At 41.1% G+C, this 20,454-nt stretch overlaps 1 protein-coding gene across 1 annotated transcript; it reads right to left on the reverse strand.

Moving 5' to 3' along the window:
- Window positions 1-172: 172 nt before the first annotated feature.
- noc2l (NOC2-like nucleolar associated transcriptional repressor) lies at window positions 173-20,309 on the reverse strand. Its single transcript, XM_061736338.1, has 18 exons — window positions 20,253-20,309; window positions 19,760-19,888; window positions 19,491-19,671; window positions 19,156-19,411; window positions 17,734-17,824; window positions 17,556-17,634; window positions 17,257-17,367; window positions 17,032-17,145; window positions 16,690-16,878; window positions 13,841-13,980; window positions 12,728-12,839; window positions 10,812-10,925; window positions 9,179-9,280; window positions 7,817-7,960; window positions 6,034-6,147; window positions 5,687-5,825; window positions 3,227-3,325; window positions 173-441 (listed from the first exon to the last, which is right to left on the reverse strand). The coding sequence occupies exons 1-18, from the start codon at window positions 20,270-20,272 to the stop codon at window positions 311-313; spliced, it is 2,265 nt and encodes a 754-aa protein (XP_061592322.1). The 5' UTR covers window positions 20,273-20,309; the 3' UTR covers window positions 173-310.
- Between the last annotated feature and the right edge of the window lie 145 nt (window positions 20,310-20,454).

Below are 20,454 nucleotides of genomic sequence, written 5' to 3' on the forward strand. Positions count from 1 at the left end.
TCCCTCCAGCTGCTTCTCCCCGAGCCTCGTGGCGTCTACAGGTGTTTGCGTGTACAAAGGACACTGATTTTATTGTTTCAGGTGCACTTGGGTGTTAAAATTCACTTGCACGCCGCCATTAATCTGCATTTTAAAAAGAAAACTTAAATAAATCAAGGTGACACGGTTTGGATTCTTGAACTCTGTCTTGTTTTTTGCAGTTTGAATAAAATAACACCACAATCTTATTTCCACTGTACACGTGTAATGAAAAAAAAAAAAAAAATACAAAAAGTCAAAAAATGTGTTAAATGTGGAGAGTTGATGGATTTCAATCATCATCGGACAGATCCAGATCTACAACCACGTCCTCATCTCCCTCAGCCAGCCTTATCAGGGCAGCGGAGGACAGCGGCTGGGGAGTCTTGGAGGAATCTTCATCCCCTTCCTCACTGTCATCACCTGGAAGTAACAGGAAGCACTTTAGTTTTTATATTCAGCTGCATGAAAACACCAGAAACTGGAAAACATTTCATGATGTCAACACGATAGCATCCATCATAAATGTACCTATAAACGTCACATTTTACATTTTAAAATATATTTTAAAAGAAATTTGTTTTATTTTAAAGAATCAGTCTTGAACTTTGGTGTTTTGGACCAGTCGAGGCAGACTGGGGTTCAGGGGGGTTTAAGGGGGTCCTTAAAGAGAAAGGAGCCAGAAGGCAGCAAAGCAGAGGAGAAGTGATGACTTGCTGTACTAATGTACAATAACAATAATTTTGCATAAACTGTGGCTAAAAACTAGAGATGCACTAATTGTTGACTGGAGTCGCTCAGCTATGACCACTATTGACCAATACTGTTTGCTGAAATCAGCAAACAGCAGACATTTTTCCCCCCATACTCCGAACATGCATTACATGCACAGCCTCGGACATTTGGATTCATTTAAGTTGCCTGTAAATACATCATCTTAGAAACTAAGAATATTGGAGAAGTCCATTTTCACATCAATAAGACGTAGTAACTGGGGACCATGTTATGGAAGTTTTTCTTGTGGGTGCATAATTGTGTAAAATCCAAATTGTAAGGCAAAAAAAGTAAGAACCAACACATGTGAGACAATTAACTTAATCCAAAACTTAAAGCAGCATCACCCTGCAGAGCATGCTCAATATGAAACTAACATGTTCAGAGGCTAAAAACAAAGCCAGTAGAGCACACAGTCTGCAGCTTCTGCTATCCTACACCTTTAAGGGTGCTTTCACACCATGGATGTATTATAGAACTGGATGGAAGACCAAAAATGGCCGCCCATTCATTTCAATGCATTTTGCTCAGCCAGCTTATGTGCCCGAAAAAATTTCTGACTTCCGGGTTTACTTCCGCGTACACGGGCCCATAGAGCATGCGCAGTTGAGTCACCTCCCATGATGCTCTGGGGTCTCCCATCATGCCCCGGGGCAATGACGCGAATATTAATATAATATGTATTAATATAATATATTAATTCATGTATATTATTACATGTATAGTATTACATATATTATTAATGTATTAATATAATATAATTACATAATATATATTAATATAATACATCCATGGAGTGCACGGACACGGCTGTGACGTCAGCCGTGACGTCACGCCCAGAAAGACTTTTCTTTGACTTTTCTGGCCGTTAGAAAACATTTTTGACAGATATAAAGTCCATGACTTAAAAATATAGAATACAAAGATTAGTAATTGCCGGTGATTACAGCTGGAGGTGTCCTGTGAACAGTTTTAGAGGCTTCTCTTTTACTATTGCGGTCTATGGGTAAAAAGCTTTCTGGGCCCCATGGGATTTTTTGTTGCAATACCGCGGCTGGCCACCGGGAAAAATCGGCGTGCCTTCTGAGCGCGAGACAAGGGGGCTGGTTCACACCTGTGGCCCGTTTGTTTTGTTCTGATTCAGGGGCTAAATTGATACAATTGTTTCGTTTCTCATTTGTGGGGTTTGTGTTCACAAGGCAAACTTCTGTACCGGTTCAAAGCTGATAACAAATGCCATGCGCGAACCAGCTGTTCTCTGATTGGTCAGAAATGAACGTGGGATGAGTTTCCTCTTCCGCATCCCGGGAAAAACAACATGCCCCTTTCACAGAGAGGGTGCGCAGACCGCAGCCGCCGGTGATCCCATTCATGTATGTGCTACCGACGCAGAGCGGACCGCTCTGCGGGCGAGAGGGCGCTGCCGTGGCGTTTTGCACTGCGCAAACCCTGTCCGAATTGAACATTGTTTAATTTCACCGTGCCGCGCTGTGACAACATCTCGGCACGTCCAATAAGAGAGAAGGTGGTGGAGGCTGCACCGACTATTCTCCTTGCGGCGCGGTCGCACATACACATGAATGGAGTTGTGTCGGTTGCTGTGTCGATTATGTTCTCACCATAAATAAAAAAAATGAACCGTTTCAGGTCTCGAATGGAATCGGGCTGAGACCACCTCTCCTAGGCGATCTCGGCTCGCTTGTTTTGTGCCGCTTCCGAGCGCGATTGCTGTGTTCACATATATCAAACGATCCGATCTTTAGGGGGAAACGTTCCCTGTTCTGGAACAACTGCTCCAAACGGGACAGGTGTGAAAGCACCCTAAGAAAATCAAAAACTAGCGCATCTGTAGTCATAACCATTTCTCAACAGTGAAATGGGCCTAATAATGGTAAATAAGCTGACGATGGTGAATCAATTTCTTGAAATAATGAATGTGTTCATTACTTATATTCTGTTTGATGTTCCTCCCCAGAAGTCTCATTTACTTGTGCTCAACTGACTGTTGCTGACAGTGCTGCTCAGTTTTATTGCACTTTTGGATGATATCCCCAAAACTTGTTTTTACAGGACAGGTTAAAGGTTTCCACTGTAGAGATGTAGGTTAATGAATGGATTAAAATTAATTTCAGGGACTGAATTAAACAAGAAGAGGTTAAACTTCTTAGAAAAGCTTAAATTTCAGGGTGTTCTTTCACTTTTATTTTTGCTATTGTGCAAATGATCAGTTTCCCATCTAGCCAGGACTCAAATATTTACATTTAATACATTAAAAAACAGAGTGAATAAAATCTAATTCTTGAACCTTGACTGTAATTAAGCTGTCATCGATACCCACCAACCAGACCTCTCTCATCTACAGTTACTTTATACATTTTAAACATTTAAAGCATCTTAAACTGCTGCTATATTTGAACACTGATTATACACCAACCTATGTCTCCTCCCTCCATCTCTCCGTCATCACCCGAGTCACTCAGATCTTCAAGGTCATCATCATCCTCGTCGTCTGACGCAGGGCTGCTCTTCTTACCTGCGAGGAAAACAGTGAAAATCATCGCACCGCACTGATTTTTGTCGAGAGTAACTTTCTTCAGATATTTCTAAGTTTGCACTGAAGCTCTGCTGACGTCTGAGGACTTTGGAGATGCAGATATGTGGGCCAGGTATCAGAGGCAGCTGGAAGTGTCTATTTCCTCCTGAGATGGAGCTGAGAGTCGATTACAGGCGCCGCTGCTGCTGCACAAACACCCATGACAGTTTACTACCGACAATTTCAGACATCTTATGCTCACGGCCTAAATATAGTAAATGGAGATAGCAGGCAGGTTCCAGAGCTACGACGATGATGGCAGAGTCGGTGTGTGCGTGCTTGTGTGTGTGTGTGTGCTGGAGAGAAGTGGGGAGTTGTCTGAACTTGTGTTGTGCTATCCTCTAAGTGGAGTGTGCATGTGTGTTGTCTAGCCAAAGGGACAACTAGGGTCCAAAGGCTTTGAAGTCGAGACGCGATGAGAGGCTGACGGCGTGATTGAGGGAGGAAAAGCAGAGCTGCTTCCTCTGTGTACAGCACTGCTAGTGCGCACATTTTCCAGAGTGTGCACACACAAATAAACAACATCTATTAAAACATCAGGTACTTCTCCTCCCATCTGAATTTAAGACAACAAACACGATTTTCCCATCTTCTACTCTTTGCTGCGCACATGGTAGAAGCAGATTTCAGTAGTGCCTTAGAGGTTCCCACTGGATCACTTATCATCGCCACACTCTGATCCCCCCCCCCCCCCACACACACACACACACACACACACACACACTAGGGATGGGCGGTATGGACAAAAAATGTTATCACGATAATTTCTGGCATTTATCCCAATAACGATAAAAAAAATACCAATACAAAAAGTGTCATCAACGGGAATCTTTCTTTCTTTCTTTCTGGCATTTATCCAAATAACGATAGTCGTTTCTTTCTTTCTTTCTTTCTTTCTTTCTTTCTTTCTTTCTTTCTTTCTTTCTTTCTTTCATTTATCCAAATAACGATAGTCGTTTCTTTCTTTCTTTCTTTCATTTATCCAAATAACGATAGTCGTTTCTTTCTTTCTTTCTTTCTTTCTTTCTTTCTTTCTTTCTTTCTTTCTTTCTGGCATTTATCCAAATAACGATAGTTCGTTCTTTCTTTCTTTCTTTCTTTCTCATTTCCTCAATTTATCGTTTTTACCGTGAGATGGCAAATTCTTACCGTGGGGAATTTTATTGACGGTTTATCGTGAACGGTAAAATATCACCCATCCCTAACACACACACACACACACACACACAGTTCTAAATCAAGAGCCCCCCAAATGCTTCAGGAGCATGCGAGACCACAAGCAGCTTTGGTGAGCAGCCCAAAAACTCGTCTCCTCCAATTGGGTGGCGCGATGGTGGCTGTGCAGATGAGCACTATTGTTCAGATGTGAAAGTGCGTCTGCACATGCATGTGTGCCGAGAACATGTGGGGACAGCTGGTTTAAACTCAAAGTACCAGAAAGGAGAGGAAAGGGAAAAAAGAAAAAAAAAGAAAAAGAGAGAGCGAGGAGCGGGAGCGGCCACCTCTGGCTGTTCCAGTGGGCTGTTTTGAATTAGGAACACCCGCTGGGATCCAAGTCTGTACTTCCTGTTGGGGGTGGGGTGGGGTGGGGGGGCCCACTCCGCTTGTGTGTGAGCAATTGGGGAGGAAAGACAAACGAAAAGAGGAGGAGGAGGAGGGTGGGAAGGCCACTTGCCAGCAGCTGCCCATCCGTTTTTGGGGACTCTCCCTACAATACAGTCCAGATGTATTTCAAGATAAATAAATAACCAACAAAAAATATATATCGCCCTGCTGGCTAATTCTTTCCTGTGACCTTGCAGAGGATTTTTTCTTCCCCTTCTTTGAGTATGACCAAGTCTAAAGCTGTTAAGAAGAAGCTGCATCTGTCTTTGACCTGTTGACAACCCAGAGTGGACAAGACATGCCGCGGGGTCAAAGCATGAGCTCAATATCTTCGTGAGCAGCGACCCAAACGGCTGGACGGACGGAGACTTTTACCAAAGTCTGATTTAGGACTGAACTTTCATCTCTACTGAAAATGGTCTGTGAGGATGTTTTCAGCACCTCAGGGCCCCGTGGCGACTGTGACGCAGGTGATCTGCCTCATGTGGACACATCTTTGAGATCGTGAGATTCTCACATGCACAGTTAACAGCAGGGGAATCAGATTTAAGAATCAGTACCTTCCGACCACTTTTGCTCTGTAGTGACAAAACACTGCCCCCTGGAGGCCGAGACGGGCGGTAACTCAGCTTCTCTGCTTCACCAGTCCAGAGCGGTTTCAGTCTGAGGGGAAGTTGCATGTGAGCGTTAGCTTACCTTTTCTGACTTTGAGTCCCGAGTCCCCTTCATCCGAGTCGCTGTCCGACTCAAACAGATCCTTGAACTCCTTCTTGTCCTCCTCCTTCTTCTTTTGAATCTTCTTTCGTTTGATCTCAGGCAGGTCCAGATCCTCCATCTTTATAAAACAACACACACACACTTGCTTGCATGAGATTTATGACGATTACAGAAACGGTTTACCAGACTGTATTACTTTAAAAAACTGATATTGGTAAAAGGAAAACGCTAGAAAGGATTTTTTCACCAACACACACACACGTACGCACGCATCATGACTTATAAGATGATAATAATATTAATAATAATAATAAGATCATAATCACCCTTTCTTTGCCAGAGATCTCCAGCTGTATCTCTTTCTCTCGCAGTTTCTTCCAGTTGACAAAGTACTTGCTGAGGGGGGTCCCCTGCGCCTGGATCTGCTTCTCCCAGGCCGCCTGACAGAACACAGAGAGCACATAAGCAGAGGCCAGACGGGTATTAACTGAACACACACACAAAAATTAAGCCTCCGCTCTGGGCCTCAAATCATCTTGATGCTTGCGGCTTTCAACTGCATCTTCACATCAATCAGGAAAAAAACCAAGACAGTGATGAGAGTGAGAAGATGCTGAAGACAAACAGATTAAAGAAGCATTAAAAAGAAGATCTTCTCTTGGCCCTACAGGGTCTGTGTGGATGATATTGATTAGGCTCAATCACATTATCTGACCGACAAATTCAATAGTGCGAACAGAGCGCAGCCTCTTGCCCCCATTAGCTTAACACATTTACCACAATTTGCTGTGCCGCTATTAAGATGTGTAATAAGGATGTGTGCAAGAAAAAAAACAAAAAAACATGGCATTTTACTTCTGAATTTACCCTCAGATTGAGACTAAGATCTCAGAAAGATGAGAAAGACCAGTAGATGACCAGGATGTAAGCTGGGCATCATTAAGCAGGCTCGCTCTCAGTTTAGGTGACATGTCAGTGGGGGGCCGGCAGCCAGAAGGGGGCCTTGGCCTTTCCGTAACGGTAGCAGCAGGGCTGTCCCTTCTCCCTCGCCTGTGTCAGTGCCATGGCGACAGCCTCTGCTGAACTGAGAGCTGAGGTGACAGGCGCTGGCATGGTGCCGCTCTAACTGCTCCACACACACACAATCACACATGCACACATCTCTGCTAAATCTACACAAACACCATCATCTTCAATTTCCTTTTTAAAAACTCTAAAACATGAACAGTCCAGGTGCAGCCAAGGCAAGACGGCCACACAAACACACACAAACACACACACACACACACATATACACACACACATACACACACGCACACGCATCTCAACCAGCTACTCATTAAAACAGGTGACACTGGTTTTAAAGCTTGTAAGAGCTTTCACTAACCACAGGGTCCATCTTAGTCTGCTACAGTTAACATATTAAACCGTCCTAAATTCAAGGTTCAAGCTCTGCTTGACTTTCTCTAACTGGACCGGATCCCGAAGGGATTTCAGGATATTAAGTGTAAAAATTCTCCAAATCCACAGTTTGGTGGATTTGGTTCACATTTTTCCAATTGCCTCCTCATATAAAACAGCTTCTTTTTATGAGGGTTAGTGGCACACCTGCAGCTCGCTCCACCAGTGAAGCAGAGTAACCCTCTCCCCGTGTCACCGACTTCACAACTTCTGGGCTGTTTTATCAGCACCTCCATTAGGGGCATCTTGACGGCTTCACGGCAGCAGCAGGTGGCTGTTTGCTGGTGTGGTGCGATTGCAACCACAGGCAGGACCGTGACTAACAACTGAAGGATTATATTTCAGATTTAACTCTCAAACACAGTCTTTTTTTTGCCCCGCTAGACCTCTTTGCTCATTTTAGGTGCTTTTGGACAATATATGAAGAAGACACAACTAATGCAGAAGTGATGACCGATGATAATAAGAATAACAATTAGAATAACACCACATGAGATTAGTGTTGGTTTACTTTATGTTTAAATGACCTCGACTAATATGTGACAACTTCCTCCGACTACTTGTATGGTGCATCTACATTGTTTTGATTGAAAAACGTTTAGCAGTATTTACAACTCATTTTCAAACGTCACATAGGCTCCAACTTACCACAGCGGCGACCTCACCCACTCCGAAGCTGGCCTTCTGTCTCTGGGCCGTGATGTAGCGGCTGTTCTCCTGTACCTTGTCCAACAGCTGGCGTACCGGCTTCGAGTAATTGCCCACTTTGCATTCCTTCGCGAAAGCTTTCAGCTGCAGGGGACAAGGATGAGGAGCATGAGAACCAAAAGGAACTGACAAAAAAAATAAAAAAAGATCCTGTCTTCTGATTGCGTGCTTATATACATGTACATATATCTATTAGGGCTGTTAAACGATTAAAATGTTTTAATCACAGGCCGCTGGGTGGCACAGTGGTTAAAGCAAGCAGCCCATGTACTGAGGCTACAGTCCTCCTGCAGCGGTCGCAGGTTCGAGTCCCGGCCTGCGGCCCTTTGCCTGTCGTCCCCATTCTCTCCCTCTCTCAACCCCCTTTCCTGTCTAAACTTAAAATTAAAAAAAAAATGTAAAAAAAAAAATGTAAAAAAATGCATTGCGATTAATCAAGACTTTTATAGTTTTTTTAATGCTCTGTTTATCTTAAATATATATTGTTCAAATGTGTGAATGAAGTGAAAAACATGGCCCGAAAGTCTCGAGAGGGCAGACTTTGGTCCAACAAAGGTTATTTATAATAAGCAAACATTTCATTAAACTTTATTATTATTATTATTATTATTATTATTATTATTATTATTATTATTATTATTATCATCACAGAATAATGTCAAACACATCATGTCAAAATATCTCCTCTTTAAAAGCTTTTTAAAATAGGTATTTAAAGCTTGGTTTAAAAAAAAAACGCTCTGGTTTGTGTTTTTTATTTTATATCCACGAGAACTGTGAGAGTGGTTCATTTTCTTGAACTATAAAGGGTGAATTTATGGAAAATATGAGGCGTGGCCTTTTGATCGACAGTCGGCTTGGCCAATAGCGACCCATCATCAGATCGAACCGGCAGTTTAGACTAATCCAGCGTGGTAGGCAGCGGTAATTTCTGATTTCGTCACCAACACCACACGTGAAGCGCGATACTCTGCTGTTGGTCAGTTAAAAGTTAAAAGCGCTGCTATCCAGAATTAACTTTTGATTGACAGACGGTGGGCTCCTTCCCGTCGCCTTCCAGAGCATTGTGGTGGCACACCATACGAAGAAAAACTATATTTCTTTTTTGATGGTTCATGCACTGTATTTTACAGTCTACTTCAGCTGCATCGCTTCTTGTTTCTCCAAACTACAGTATGGACTGAGGGTCACGTTTCCTGAAACGTGAGGGTTTTCTTTTGAAAATAGAAACAGTGGCGTTAAACAGAAATTGTGTTAACTTTGACACTTGTACACATACACAGGTAATAACATTTGCATTACTTGAATAACGGTGGGCAGTGCGATCTCAGGGAAGCCGATGGAGCTGGCTTGAGTGTGAAAATATTCCAGAATCAGGTCATACAGCTGGTCAATCAATCCATCCTGAAATAAAACAGAACAACAAAATTCACACAGTTGCTTCAGATTAAAATCATTATCATTTATGACATCCCAGTGAACTAAAGTTTTGAGACCAAAGTATAACGAGAGAATCTCTGTGAGGATCCCACACTGCAAAAGCAGTATTGATTTAGGCTTTTTTTGAACATCTGAAACTCCTCATGTATCTTCTGCTATGATCGCTGCCCATCCTTCTGACTCCTTTGGACCTTAAATCAGTCTCAGCAGCAGCTGAGTTGGTTACAGGATTTCATATTAGAGAAGTAACCCAGTAGACAGAATTCTTGTCACGATGTCGGAGAAAAAAAAAAAACAACACGGAGGAGAAATGGAAAATTAAGATTATCGAGTTTAGTTTGGTGCTGTTTTGGTGCTTGTCTGCTTTCTGCCAGCTCCCTCTAAAATAACATATCTGATCAACGGGCTGCACGAAGAAAGAAATTATTCAAAGACTTTGAAACCTTTATTAAACAAAAGATAGTGGTAGAATGAAGATAATTACATTGAAACATAGCTGACAAGGAGAAGACTACTTAGTCTTTATGTTTACAATCAATTTAGGAGACCCTATGTTCCATTTTAATTGTGCCAAAGTGCACAAGGACGGCCCACAACTTGACACTAATATTAATGGACTGTTCCAAACTTAAAGCCATTTATGCTCCCTTATGTACGTAAATAGGCATGTCTGGATTCAAGCGTTCGCTCTCGTAAGTCCATGTGTCTTTTAGGATGCTGTGGTTGTTAAGTCAATTCATCCACTAGGGGGCAGTGCTGAGCTCAGAGTTCATTTCCATGTTTTGATGTCATTTTCAGACTGGTTGGTGTTGGAAATGCATCACTACAAAGTTGTTTGCAACTGCCCAGAAACACCAGAAGATGAAGGAAAAGATGAAGAAGAAGCAGTTTCAGCAACATGGCAACGGTTGAGGAGATCATGATAATGCATGCTCCAGGAGATGTAAAAAAAAAAAAAAAAAAAAAAAAGGCAGCGCACTAGACGGCGGTGGGCTGTTCGACCATTAAATACATTGGGACATGCCTCTTCTTTTTATCTCAGGTTTGCTCCTTTTGCAGTTCGCATGTGAGTTATACTGCTCAATGCTGTCGCCACGGTTTCCGCTGGTATTACTCCATTCGCTGCGTCAAGCGAATGCCCTGAAAACGGACCAAATTACACATGAAAACGATACGTTTCCAGGTTCAGGCAGATCAGGTCAGTGAGCCAAGTTTACAAGCCAACTCCCCAGGTGACAGAAGTGCGAACAGTCCAAGTGACAGGGCGGAGGATAATCCCAAAGAGCCGTCCTGCAATCCTCTTGGCTGCGAAGCCGAGCCTGGCGACTCAGGGACAGTTTTAGAGCAATGACAAGGGGCTGTCGTCGCTGCCCTCAATCCCCTTATGTGCACATACGGGCTAAGAGGAGCACTCATCTGATCAGCTGCTCCTTTTAAGTGCACTAAAGACACCAACAGGAGTAAACACGTCCCAGTTGGACGCAGCAGGGCTCACCTTGTAGGCCTTCTCCATGAGGTTGACTTTGTTCAGCTTCAGGATGACTGCAAAGTTGATGGGTTTCTTACTCATTCGGCCTGGTTTCTTGTTGAAGTCCACCTGCTGGAAGATCTGCAAAAAGAGAGGAAAACTGAACTCCATCCTCACTGTGGCAACAGAATGAAGAGTGCTGTGTTCAGAGAGCAGACTAAAGCAAATAAAATAAAAAACAAGAAAAAAAAAAAAGTTCTATATTATTATAGGCTTTTAACATACTTTTGGTTAGATTTTAAAGGGAACCAGTTTATTGTGAAAGGAAGATCATTAACCACCTGTTGTCCAATCAAAACTCCCATCAAGGAAAACCTGATAGTTCAACCTGATAACCTGCAAATTTCCAAATCAGTGTGCATTAAGTTACCCAACTAATAAAGATCTTTACTTAACTTTTAATTATAAAATGTTTTTCTAACAGTTATATATCGTATGCACTGAACAGAAACTAAATATACATCCTCTGTCTGCTGTCAGAAGATAACATACCGACGGATTTCAGCGTCTAAGCGATGACTGAGTTTTTGACAATCACTAAACAACGCCGCACATTTAAAAACTCCTGCGTTACCAAGACGACAGATTTCTATCTTAGTCTGCGAAAGTACATTCTAACGTGTGGGCCATTTGTCTGCAAGCTTTCACATCTGCCCACAGTGTGCAAGTGAAATTCTGTTTTGTATTTGTGTATTGAGCTATTTCTGATCCCTGTATCTGTGCATGTGTGAGTGTGTGTGTGTGGTCGTTAATGCTCTCTGTGTGCGCAGCAGAGCAACGTTCCTGGCCGGTGCCGTCTGTACAAACATAGGATGTGGTGGCGGTCTGCGGGGGAGCCAGGGGGAAGTGGGAAGGCATGGGCCAACCCTGATGTGCTCACACACACACACACACACACACACACACACACGCACGCACGCATGCACACACACACACGCACACAGCTAGAAGCAGGAAGCTCCGAATCATACACCCCCCTTGGAGATACGAGAACACACACAGGCACAGACACACCGGAGGAAGGGGGCTGCTTCTGCTGCTCTAATTAAAACAGTAGCAGCGTACCTCCGCCTGCCTTTAACAAGGGGAACAGTAAGGGAGAAAAAAAAAAAAAAGAAACACAGGAAGTACTGTGCGTCACAAATAAACACAGCTTGCTGCTGCTGGGGTTTGCAGGGCGGGGGCTTTGAAAGTGCGTGTGCAAGGAGGAGGGACATAGGCAGAGAGGATGTGGTCTGCAAAGTGTGTTAGTGCCCAGAGTGTAAACCACAACTGTGTCTTTGTCGCTTTGGTCAAACTGTTGAATGCACACACACAGACACACACACACACTGACCACTCCCAGTGGGCCGAGGCTGTCACCGCCTCCAGCACCAGTGCTCTCCTTCACAAACCACAACAAAGCCCCAGAGCATGTGCAACCACTTGCACACAATTGTACACAAGACACACACACACACACGTACAACCGCGGCATTAACACCTGACCTAACGACGAAGCTGTCAGTTGGAGACCTGCAATTGGTCTGATAACAAAGGTGGTACTCGCAGATACATTTCCTCCCAAGCTCCTTCAGTTGTAGCCGTTGAGACCAAAACGCATTTCACACAACACTGATGTTTTTTCCACGGCAAGCCACCGACGGAACATTTCACATCTACCTTTTCACCGTTTCCATCCGAAACAAGAAAAACCAACTGACAGTTTTTTACTACACATCACTGAGACGTATTTGAGGGGTTCAGTTCTGGTGCGTTGCTCTGTGTGATGTGTGATGTGTTTTGATGCCAGAGACTGTTGGAAACTCCACGTAGCTCTCTTTAAGCCGCACTGACTCTGACACATCTGCACGGTGGTTTGTGGCGTTGACCAGAGGTCTTACCTCCAAGAGGAAAGGCAGAACAGGCACAAACGTGTTGGTGCTGCTGGACAGCAGGGTTAGGGCCCTGCAGCAGTGCATCCTCAAGGGGTAATACCTCTGAGTAGGGACAAGTCTGAGTGGGAAAAAAAGAAAACGACAGCAGTCAATGTCTCCACCTGCTGCCAGTAAAATGCATAGCAATATGGTGGTTTTAGTAAGACATCACAACCCTGACAGTTCAAAGCAAGTACCAACACTATACAGGACTGTCTCAGAAAATTTGAATATTGTGATAAAGTTCTTTATTTTCTGTAATGCAATTAAAAAAACTAAAATGTCATACATTCTGGATTCATTACAAGCCTTTTATTATTTTAATATTGCTGATTAAGGCTTACAGTTCAAGATTAAGATTCCCACAATATTCTAATTTTTTGAGATAGGATATTTGAGTTTTCTTAAGCTGTAAGCCATGATCAGCAATATTAAAATAATAAAAGGCTTGCAATATTTCAGTTGATTTGTAATGAATCCAGAATGTATGACATTTTTGTTTTTGTAATTGCATTACAGAAAATCACAATATTCTAATTTTCTGAGACAGTCCTGTACGATTGGTAACAATTTATGAAATAATGATTAATTAACGCAAACTTCTGGATTTACATTTAACAGCATCAATGCAAAACTGGGTCCATACAGACTTCAAGATCAATTTTATAACATATTGACTTATAAAGACAGAGTTGTAAACTTCATTCAAGGCTTATATCAGCTATAAATCAGTCATAAATATCAATAGATTTGATCACTTGATTCAGATACTGCTGATAATAAGTATCCCTGTTTTGAAGATCCACATGGAATTTACAAAGTCTTATGGTACCAAAAACTCACTTATATTGACTGTTTTTCAATTTCAAACACGGGTCAACTTTTGGGGATTTTCTGGATTCACTTTTTTTAATAAATAAATCCAGAGGGTTACAAAGTCTTATGATACTAAAGCATTCAAATCAAATATAACAGCAGACGTCTGGACGAGAAATGCTTCTGACAGAATATAAAACACTGCGTTAAGTGGATGAGTTTTCATCCGAGGTGCTGACAGAAATAATCAAAGCGCTCACTCACTTGATTGTGCCGATTATCACCTGGCAGAGTGGATAGATGAGAGGCTGCAGAACGTCACTGGGATGCAGGGTGCTGAGCACCCGACACCACAGGTACAGACAGTGGATATACTGCCAGTTATACACCGACTGGTATGTTTCCTAGCAACAATCAACCAAAACAGGAAAAAAAAAATCTATTTAGATCAGACAAGTCAATGAACATTCAGATAAAAGCTTTGTGCTCTTTAACTGTAGGAAGATGTTTAAACTGATCTTAATAAAAAAGGTTTCAGAGACTTAGTTGCATGAAAAAGATCCTCTAGAAAAAAGAAAAGAAAAGAAAAAGGGAGTTTGATCTTACATGGCACCGTTCTGTGCCTCACACACGCACGCTACACCTACCCCTCCTTTCTTTATGCGTACACAATCACACATGGGATGAAAAAAATATGAACCGTTTCTCCCAATCTTCTCATATATTTTCCTTTTTATGAGTTTAAAATCTCATCTTGTGTGATGTAAGAGATGGTATCAGTCCCACCCAATAGCCGATACGGACATAATACATACTGGAATGATCAATTTAAAAAAAAAATAAAAAAAATCTAATTCAAGTTCTAACCTTTAATTTTTTTTTAGTACCAGAACAGCCACACAAGTTTTAATTTGCACGGATGAAACCACTGTTGTTTTTAACTTATTTGAAGGGATGAATGTCATCTTCGAGGGTTTTTTTTTTTCCCCCAGTATTTTGTACCTTTATTGCAAATATATTTAATTTAAGAATGACAGAGAACAACATTAACAACCATACTTTTATATCAGAATCAGTACCAGTTATTATTCAATTAAAAAATGGAAACTGGACAGAAACTAAAACATAGTGGGTGGATGCATCGCTAGATACAGAGATACAATTTGCTGAAAGTCCAAATGCAGTTTCATAACAGACATTTGGACGTCTATTTTCTGTTTAACAACAACCTCTGGCTGCTCAGATTTTATTAGATGCCATTATCTCTTCCATTTGCAAGACTTCATGATCCGCCCCCCATTTTTATTTTTTAAAATCAATGAAACACACCCACACAGAGGGATGAACGTATCGGGCAAAATGGAACCAGCGTCCTGCCCAAAGACACTTTGGCAAGTGGACTGGAGATACCAGAAAAACAACCATCTTTCTCATTAGCAGTTACACCCACATGCATTCATGGATCCAACTCAAAAAAGCTGCTTCAAGTCTCAATTGTAGCTGCGTTTATAAAATCGTTCAGCATCGCCATAAGCATTCACATGTATGAGCTGCTGTATCCAAAAATCTTTCTAAATGAAGACTGAAGATACTACGGCACTGGTTTAAAGGGGAAAAAGAAAAAAACTGATGTGTCCTTCATGCGCAGTGTTCCCGTACTAAAGGGTGGGTCAAATGTAGGCCTGTGTTGAAAAAAATCGATTTCCCAATTCTAAATCGATTCTCATATTAATTCCTAAAAATCGATTCATATGTCTAAAGATCGATTCTTTTTATTTTATTTTATTATTTATGTTTTTTTTTTTTTTTTTTCATCATTACATTACAACTTTTGGTTATTTTTTTGTTTATCCCCAAAAAAGGAATGTTTTGTTGGACACGAGAAAAACTGGTGTCATGTTTTTGCCTTTAAATATGTTTAAAGGTATGAAAACATTAAAGTGTTAGGTTATAATTGCATAAATTGTCTATATTTCATTACTTTATATACTGTCTTGGGGTTACATTTGCAAAAAATGCTAAAAAACCAAATGCTCAAAAATTAAAAACTAAAATAGACTGAAAATGGAACAAATAAAAACGGACTGTGGGAAAAAATAAAACCGATTTCATCCGTCTCTGTTTGCTGCCCTGGATCTGTTTGGTAATTCTGACCCACATGATGTTTCTGAAAGCAGTTCTATCAGCATTCTGGGAGCTGATTGGTCCTTACAGCATCATTAGCTGCCAATACTTGCCGTTTAATCTCAATATAATACTAGTAGTAATATTTTGCATAACTACAGTCATATAATTCATGCAACAGCTCAAATAACAGTTTTAATAACACTAACCCAAATCAATATCGGAATCGAATCAAATCAAATCTTGATAATCGATTCTGAATCTTAAGAATCGGAATCGAATCTTGACATTTGAATCGATCCCCAGCCCTAGTCAAATGATACTGAAAAATTTCTATTCAATAATATTACAAAGATGAACCCGCTCTGAACTGGCTCTAGCACCAGTCCAGGACTAGGGGGTGCTGTTATCAGTTTCATTTGCCCTGGTTTAATTATAATGAGTACAGGCAGAAACAATAGACGTTATTTCTCATTATGCCCCTGTTCAACTCGTGTTGAACAGGGGCACAAGGGCAGGTTCAACTCGTGTTATTTTAGTCACTGTTCAAGATGTGTATGATCAGAAGATTGTGGTTTATTTACGTATTTGTCATTCTTTGTGACAATTTAATCTTTGTGAGCATAAATAAGGACACAACATTTCTTCTTATAACACCCATCTGAACAGAGATCTTAGCTTAGACTGACAACCGTGATGGTGTCATTTGCTCACACACTGGCATGTTGCACAAGGTGCATGAATTGCATTCTTTATGATTGACCTTTGGATGATATTTAGCCATCTAGTCACCGAAGGATTTCACCTTTAATTTGTTCTAAACTTAAGAGTGATGTTGATCCCCGGAAGGCCAATGATGAACGGTACATGCGCTATAAATCTGCGTGCGATTAAAAGTACCAGGTGCTGCTGGTTCAAATGTAATGCTTCGCCTGAATGGTTACAAAGAAGGCCGTCTCGGCAAGAGCACAGCGTGTAAGCAATCCTACCTTCTTCTTCATGGTCATGGCGTTTCTGAGATGAATGGCCAGCTGTCGGATGTAGACGAAGGCATGTTGATAGGTGGCCTGTGTGTCCAGGGAGTACATCTCTGTTAAAGTTCTCTGCATGAAGTTGATCATGGGCAGCACGTTGGGAGATGTGAACTTGCAGTTTTGCACATAGAAAATGTACATTTGCTGTGGAAGGGGGGAAAAAAGGGACATAAGATTACATAAAATTAACCAGACACAAATCTGTGGACAGACAAGATGCAGCTTTAAAGCACAATTTCATGAAAGTCCAGTTTACATTCACATCTGCTGGTGTGTGCCTCCTTTTAGCATCCTCACCTTGAGAAGAGGGGTAAGATACGTCTCCTGCTTGTGTCGGCAGATTTTGTTGAGAGCCAGAAAAGCAAGAACCCGGCTCGTCTCCTCCCCTGTGCTCCACTGCTTTAATAATTGCTGAAGAAAAAATAAGAAAGAAGATGAAAAAAAAGAAGACACTTCCAAGTTTTCCAAATGAACAACTGAACATTTCATTGAAATGCAGCAGCTCCAGGGTTCAGGAATTACCTTGATGAGCGGACGACATTGTTTAGGTAAACAAAGGTAGTACGGTACAAGCTGGTTGGCGTGCTGCAGGACTGCGTTGATGACTGTTGATTCTGTTAGACAAGACAACAGCTGCAGATGGAGAGCAAGAAAGTTAGTGGTAAACAAATGATCACCGGCACCTTTTCAGACCACAAGAGTCAACGAAGGAATGTCGCGACAGATACTCTATTCCTGCACAATAATTGATCTCTTCCCTGCTTAAACTGTATAAAAAGTGATTGAACTTAACTGAATATAAAACAGACAACAACACGAACCTGAACGACTCCACTGAGATACATCTTGATGTCAGTCTGATTCCTCTGCCACTTTGGACTAGAAGAGGGGAGCACCAGCCTGGAGACAAAATGGAGGAGAGAAGAAAAAAGTGTGGAGTTAAACTGCTGAATCCATCAAGAAGAAATGAAACCAGCAGGTGTAGTGTGGACTTCATACTTTCTCTGGTCTTTGTCTGGCTTGAGGCTAAGCATCCTCTGGAGGGTCGGACCAATACTTTTTATACAGAAAAGGACCAATGCGTTGAACACTGTGTATAAACGAGGAAGAAAAGTGTTAAGTGAAACCAGTTGTACGATATCTGACAGAACATTTAAGCAAGTCTTACATATAAAAAAAATTTGTGTCCAACTATAATGTTCTTTCTTCAAAATCCAGGCAGACGCCTGCTGGAAAGATATAACATTTGAAAAGAATATATTTGATATTTATTTTATAACGTGGCTGACAAAAGTGAAAATTATTAATTAACTGTAAAAGCATTCCTGTGTTTTCATCATGAGGTGTGAATGTTGGATTGTGTCGACTACAGAAATAATCACGTAAGTGTGAATTTTGAAAGACGTAAAATCCTTTCTAATATCTTGGGGGTTCACTTCCACTCTAGACTAAAAACACACCTTCAATCATGTACACAGACATAACAAAAAAAGTATAAATTAGAATATAAAGACTTTTCTAGGTGACAAGATCCCATTGCAGGATTCTGAACAAAAGGTAACTGAAATACTCTCATTTGCGTTACAATTGCATTCCTTTCCTGGTTTATTAAAGTGAGCAAACAAAGATGATGAGACCATGTGGTCAGGAAGAGGAAAAAAAACAACTCTTAATTCATAAAAGTACTTTGGTTCAAACTATTCTGTCAAACAACAATTAGTTAGATGTTTTAAGTGACTTAAATGTTTATCTGTATGTGGTTAAAGCTAAATTAGATGCTTTAAGACCAAGTTAAAGTTAACCAGGTCCCTGCTAATTTTCTATCAGTTGTCTTTTGACAAACAGGCAGAAAACATATTGAATCGTTAATACCATTATGTATATTGTAGAATATATCAGTAAAACGATGGCAATCTCAACCGCTGAGTGTACAATTACCTACATTAGTTAGTTTGTACAGAGAGAAACATCGAAGATGTTCCCATGGAGGGATACATATTGATAAACACAACTGTTTCTATATTAACAGTTTATACAGTAGAGAGGGAGAAACCAGTAAATGACAGAATATGTTGCTGAGCCTATCCTAATGTGGTTTAATTGTTTTGTTTGTAAAAGGAGGCAGTAGCCAAAAGATTCTCAAGTCACAGAAAAAGCAAAACAGAACATATCTGCAGTGTCTCACAATTAACAGAATGTTTTGAACTTTTGCCAGATTTATGGGCTATTTTTATCAACTTACAGGTGAATTCACTATTACAACATAAAAGTACTGAAAAAAAAAGTACATCTACCAAGGTAGGACTTGGAGGTCATTTAAATGCCACAACAATGCTGCTTATATGAAACAAATTTCTAGAAAGTTGTGGTAACCACTGTACAGTCTAAGCAACAAAGCGCTATCCATCCATCTTGACGTACCTGAACTATCGGCCACCTTGTACCGACACTGAGCCTGTCCTTCACCCTTCGTTGTGGCGACCGCCGCCTTAAAGGCTTGAGTAACTTCTCTGAAGAGACGAGGGGTGGGTTCTTTCTTCAAGCCCACTTTCCATTCTTCAATCATTTTGTCTGTGACTTTGATCGCCTCCACGGCCTTTTTCTTCGAAGAACTCGGACCCTTATAATCCTCATCATTATCATCATCACCATCCTCATCTTCATCAGAGCTGCCCTCCTTCATTCAAAACATGGAAATGTGAGAATGTTTATTTAACAGAACAGGACTCGTGAATACACAGAAGCAACATGCTTACCTTCAGTGAAGATGGTAGTGTGTGGTACTTTTCCTCATCCTCGTCTTCAGAACTGTCTTCATCATCAAAATTCAGCAGTGTTTGATCGTTGTCTTGGAGAAACTTGAAAAACTCTGGATCTTTGTTCTTTAACCTGGATAGCTGCTCCTTGTGCTGAGAGGCTTTACCTTTATTCTCGTGTCTAGAAATAACAAGAGGTAGAAGCTTGCAGAGATTTGATCCCAGTATTTACATGCAGACAGAAAACCATCTCAAAGTAAATTACTCACATCTTAGGCTTCACGTCCTTCTTTTTCTTGTTCTTTTCTTGTTTAAGAGTCTCCTCTCCAGAATCATCTTCATCTAGAGAATCAAACCCCTTCACTAGGAACTCGTCCATGTTGAGCTCCTCCAGTTTCCTACAAACAGCAATTCAACACATGACACACGTGTACTAAACGTGTTATACCATTTCTCGCATCGATGCAAACGCTTTTTGTGGTTTTGAGGTCCACGTGAAAGTTACCCGATAACAGCTCTGATAATAAAGCTTGTAAATAGTTTAAAACGAAAGAGTGAATACACTTAACTTTTTATGTCAGCTTGAGCGCTCTATGCTAACACCATGGATTGCTAAAATATAGTCACATTAGGTTAAAACATTCTCATTAAAGTCTCAAACTTCACGAATACCTCGAAAGCGGTTTAAGTTTTAAATACAATGTTAAATAAACTGTAATTGTCACTGAGTACAGCAAAAAATTGAAGAAATTAGCAACAAACCGTTTCTGTTGCGCTGCCATGCTGGATCCAAAACGTGACGCCAAACCTCAATACCCACAATGCCCCGGTGCAACACCGAGATAATTGGTTTTATGTTTCACAGCAACAGTGTGTCAGTAGGTATTAGTCCTAAAAAATGTATTAACAACAAACTCCAATTACTTTAGTTTCAACACTCAGATAAGCACCAAACCTGTTCTTA

The sequence above is a fragment of the Cololabis saira genome, chromosome 12 (assembly GCF_033807715.1).
Source record: "Cololabis saira isolate AMF1-May2022 chromosome 12, fColSai1.1, whole genome shotgun sequence".
Lineage (NCBI taxonomy): Eukaryota > Metazoa > Chordata > Actinopteri > Beloniformes > Belonidae > Cololabis > Cololabis saira.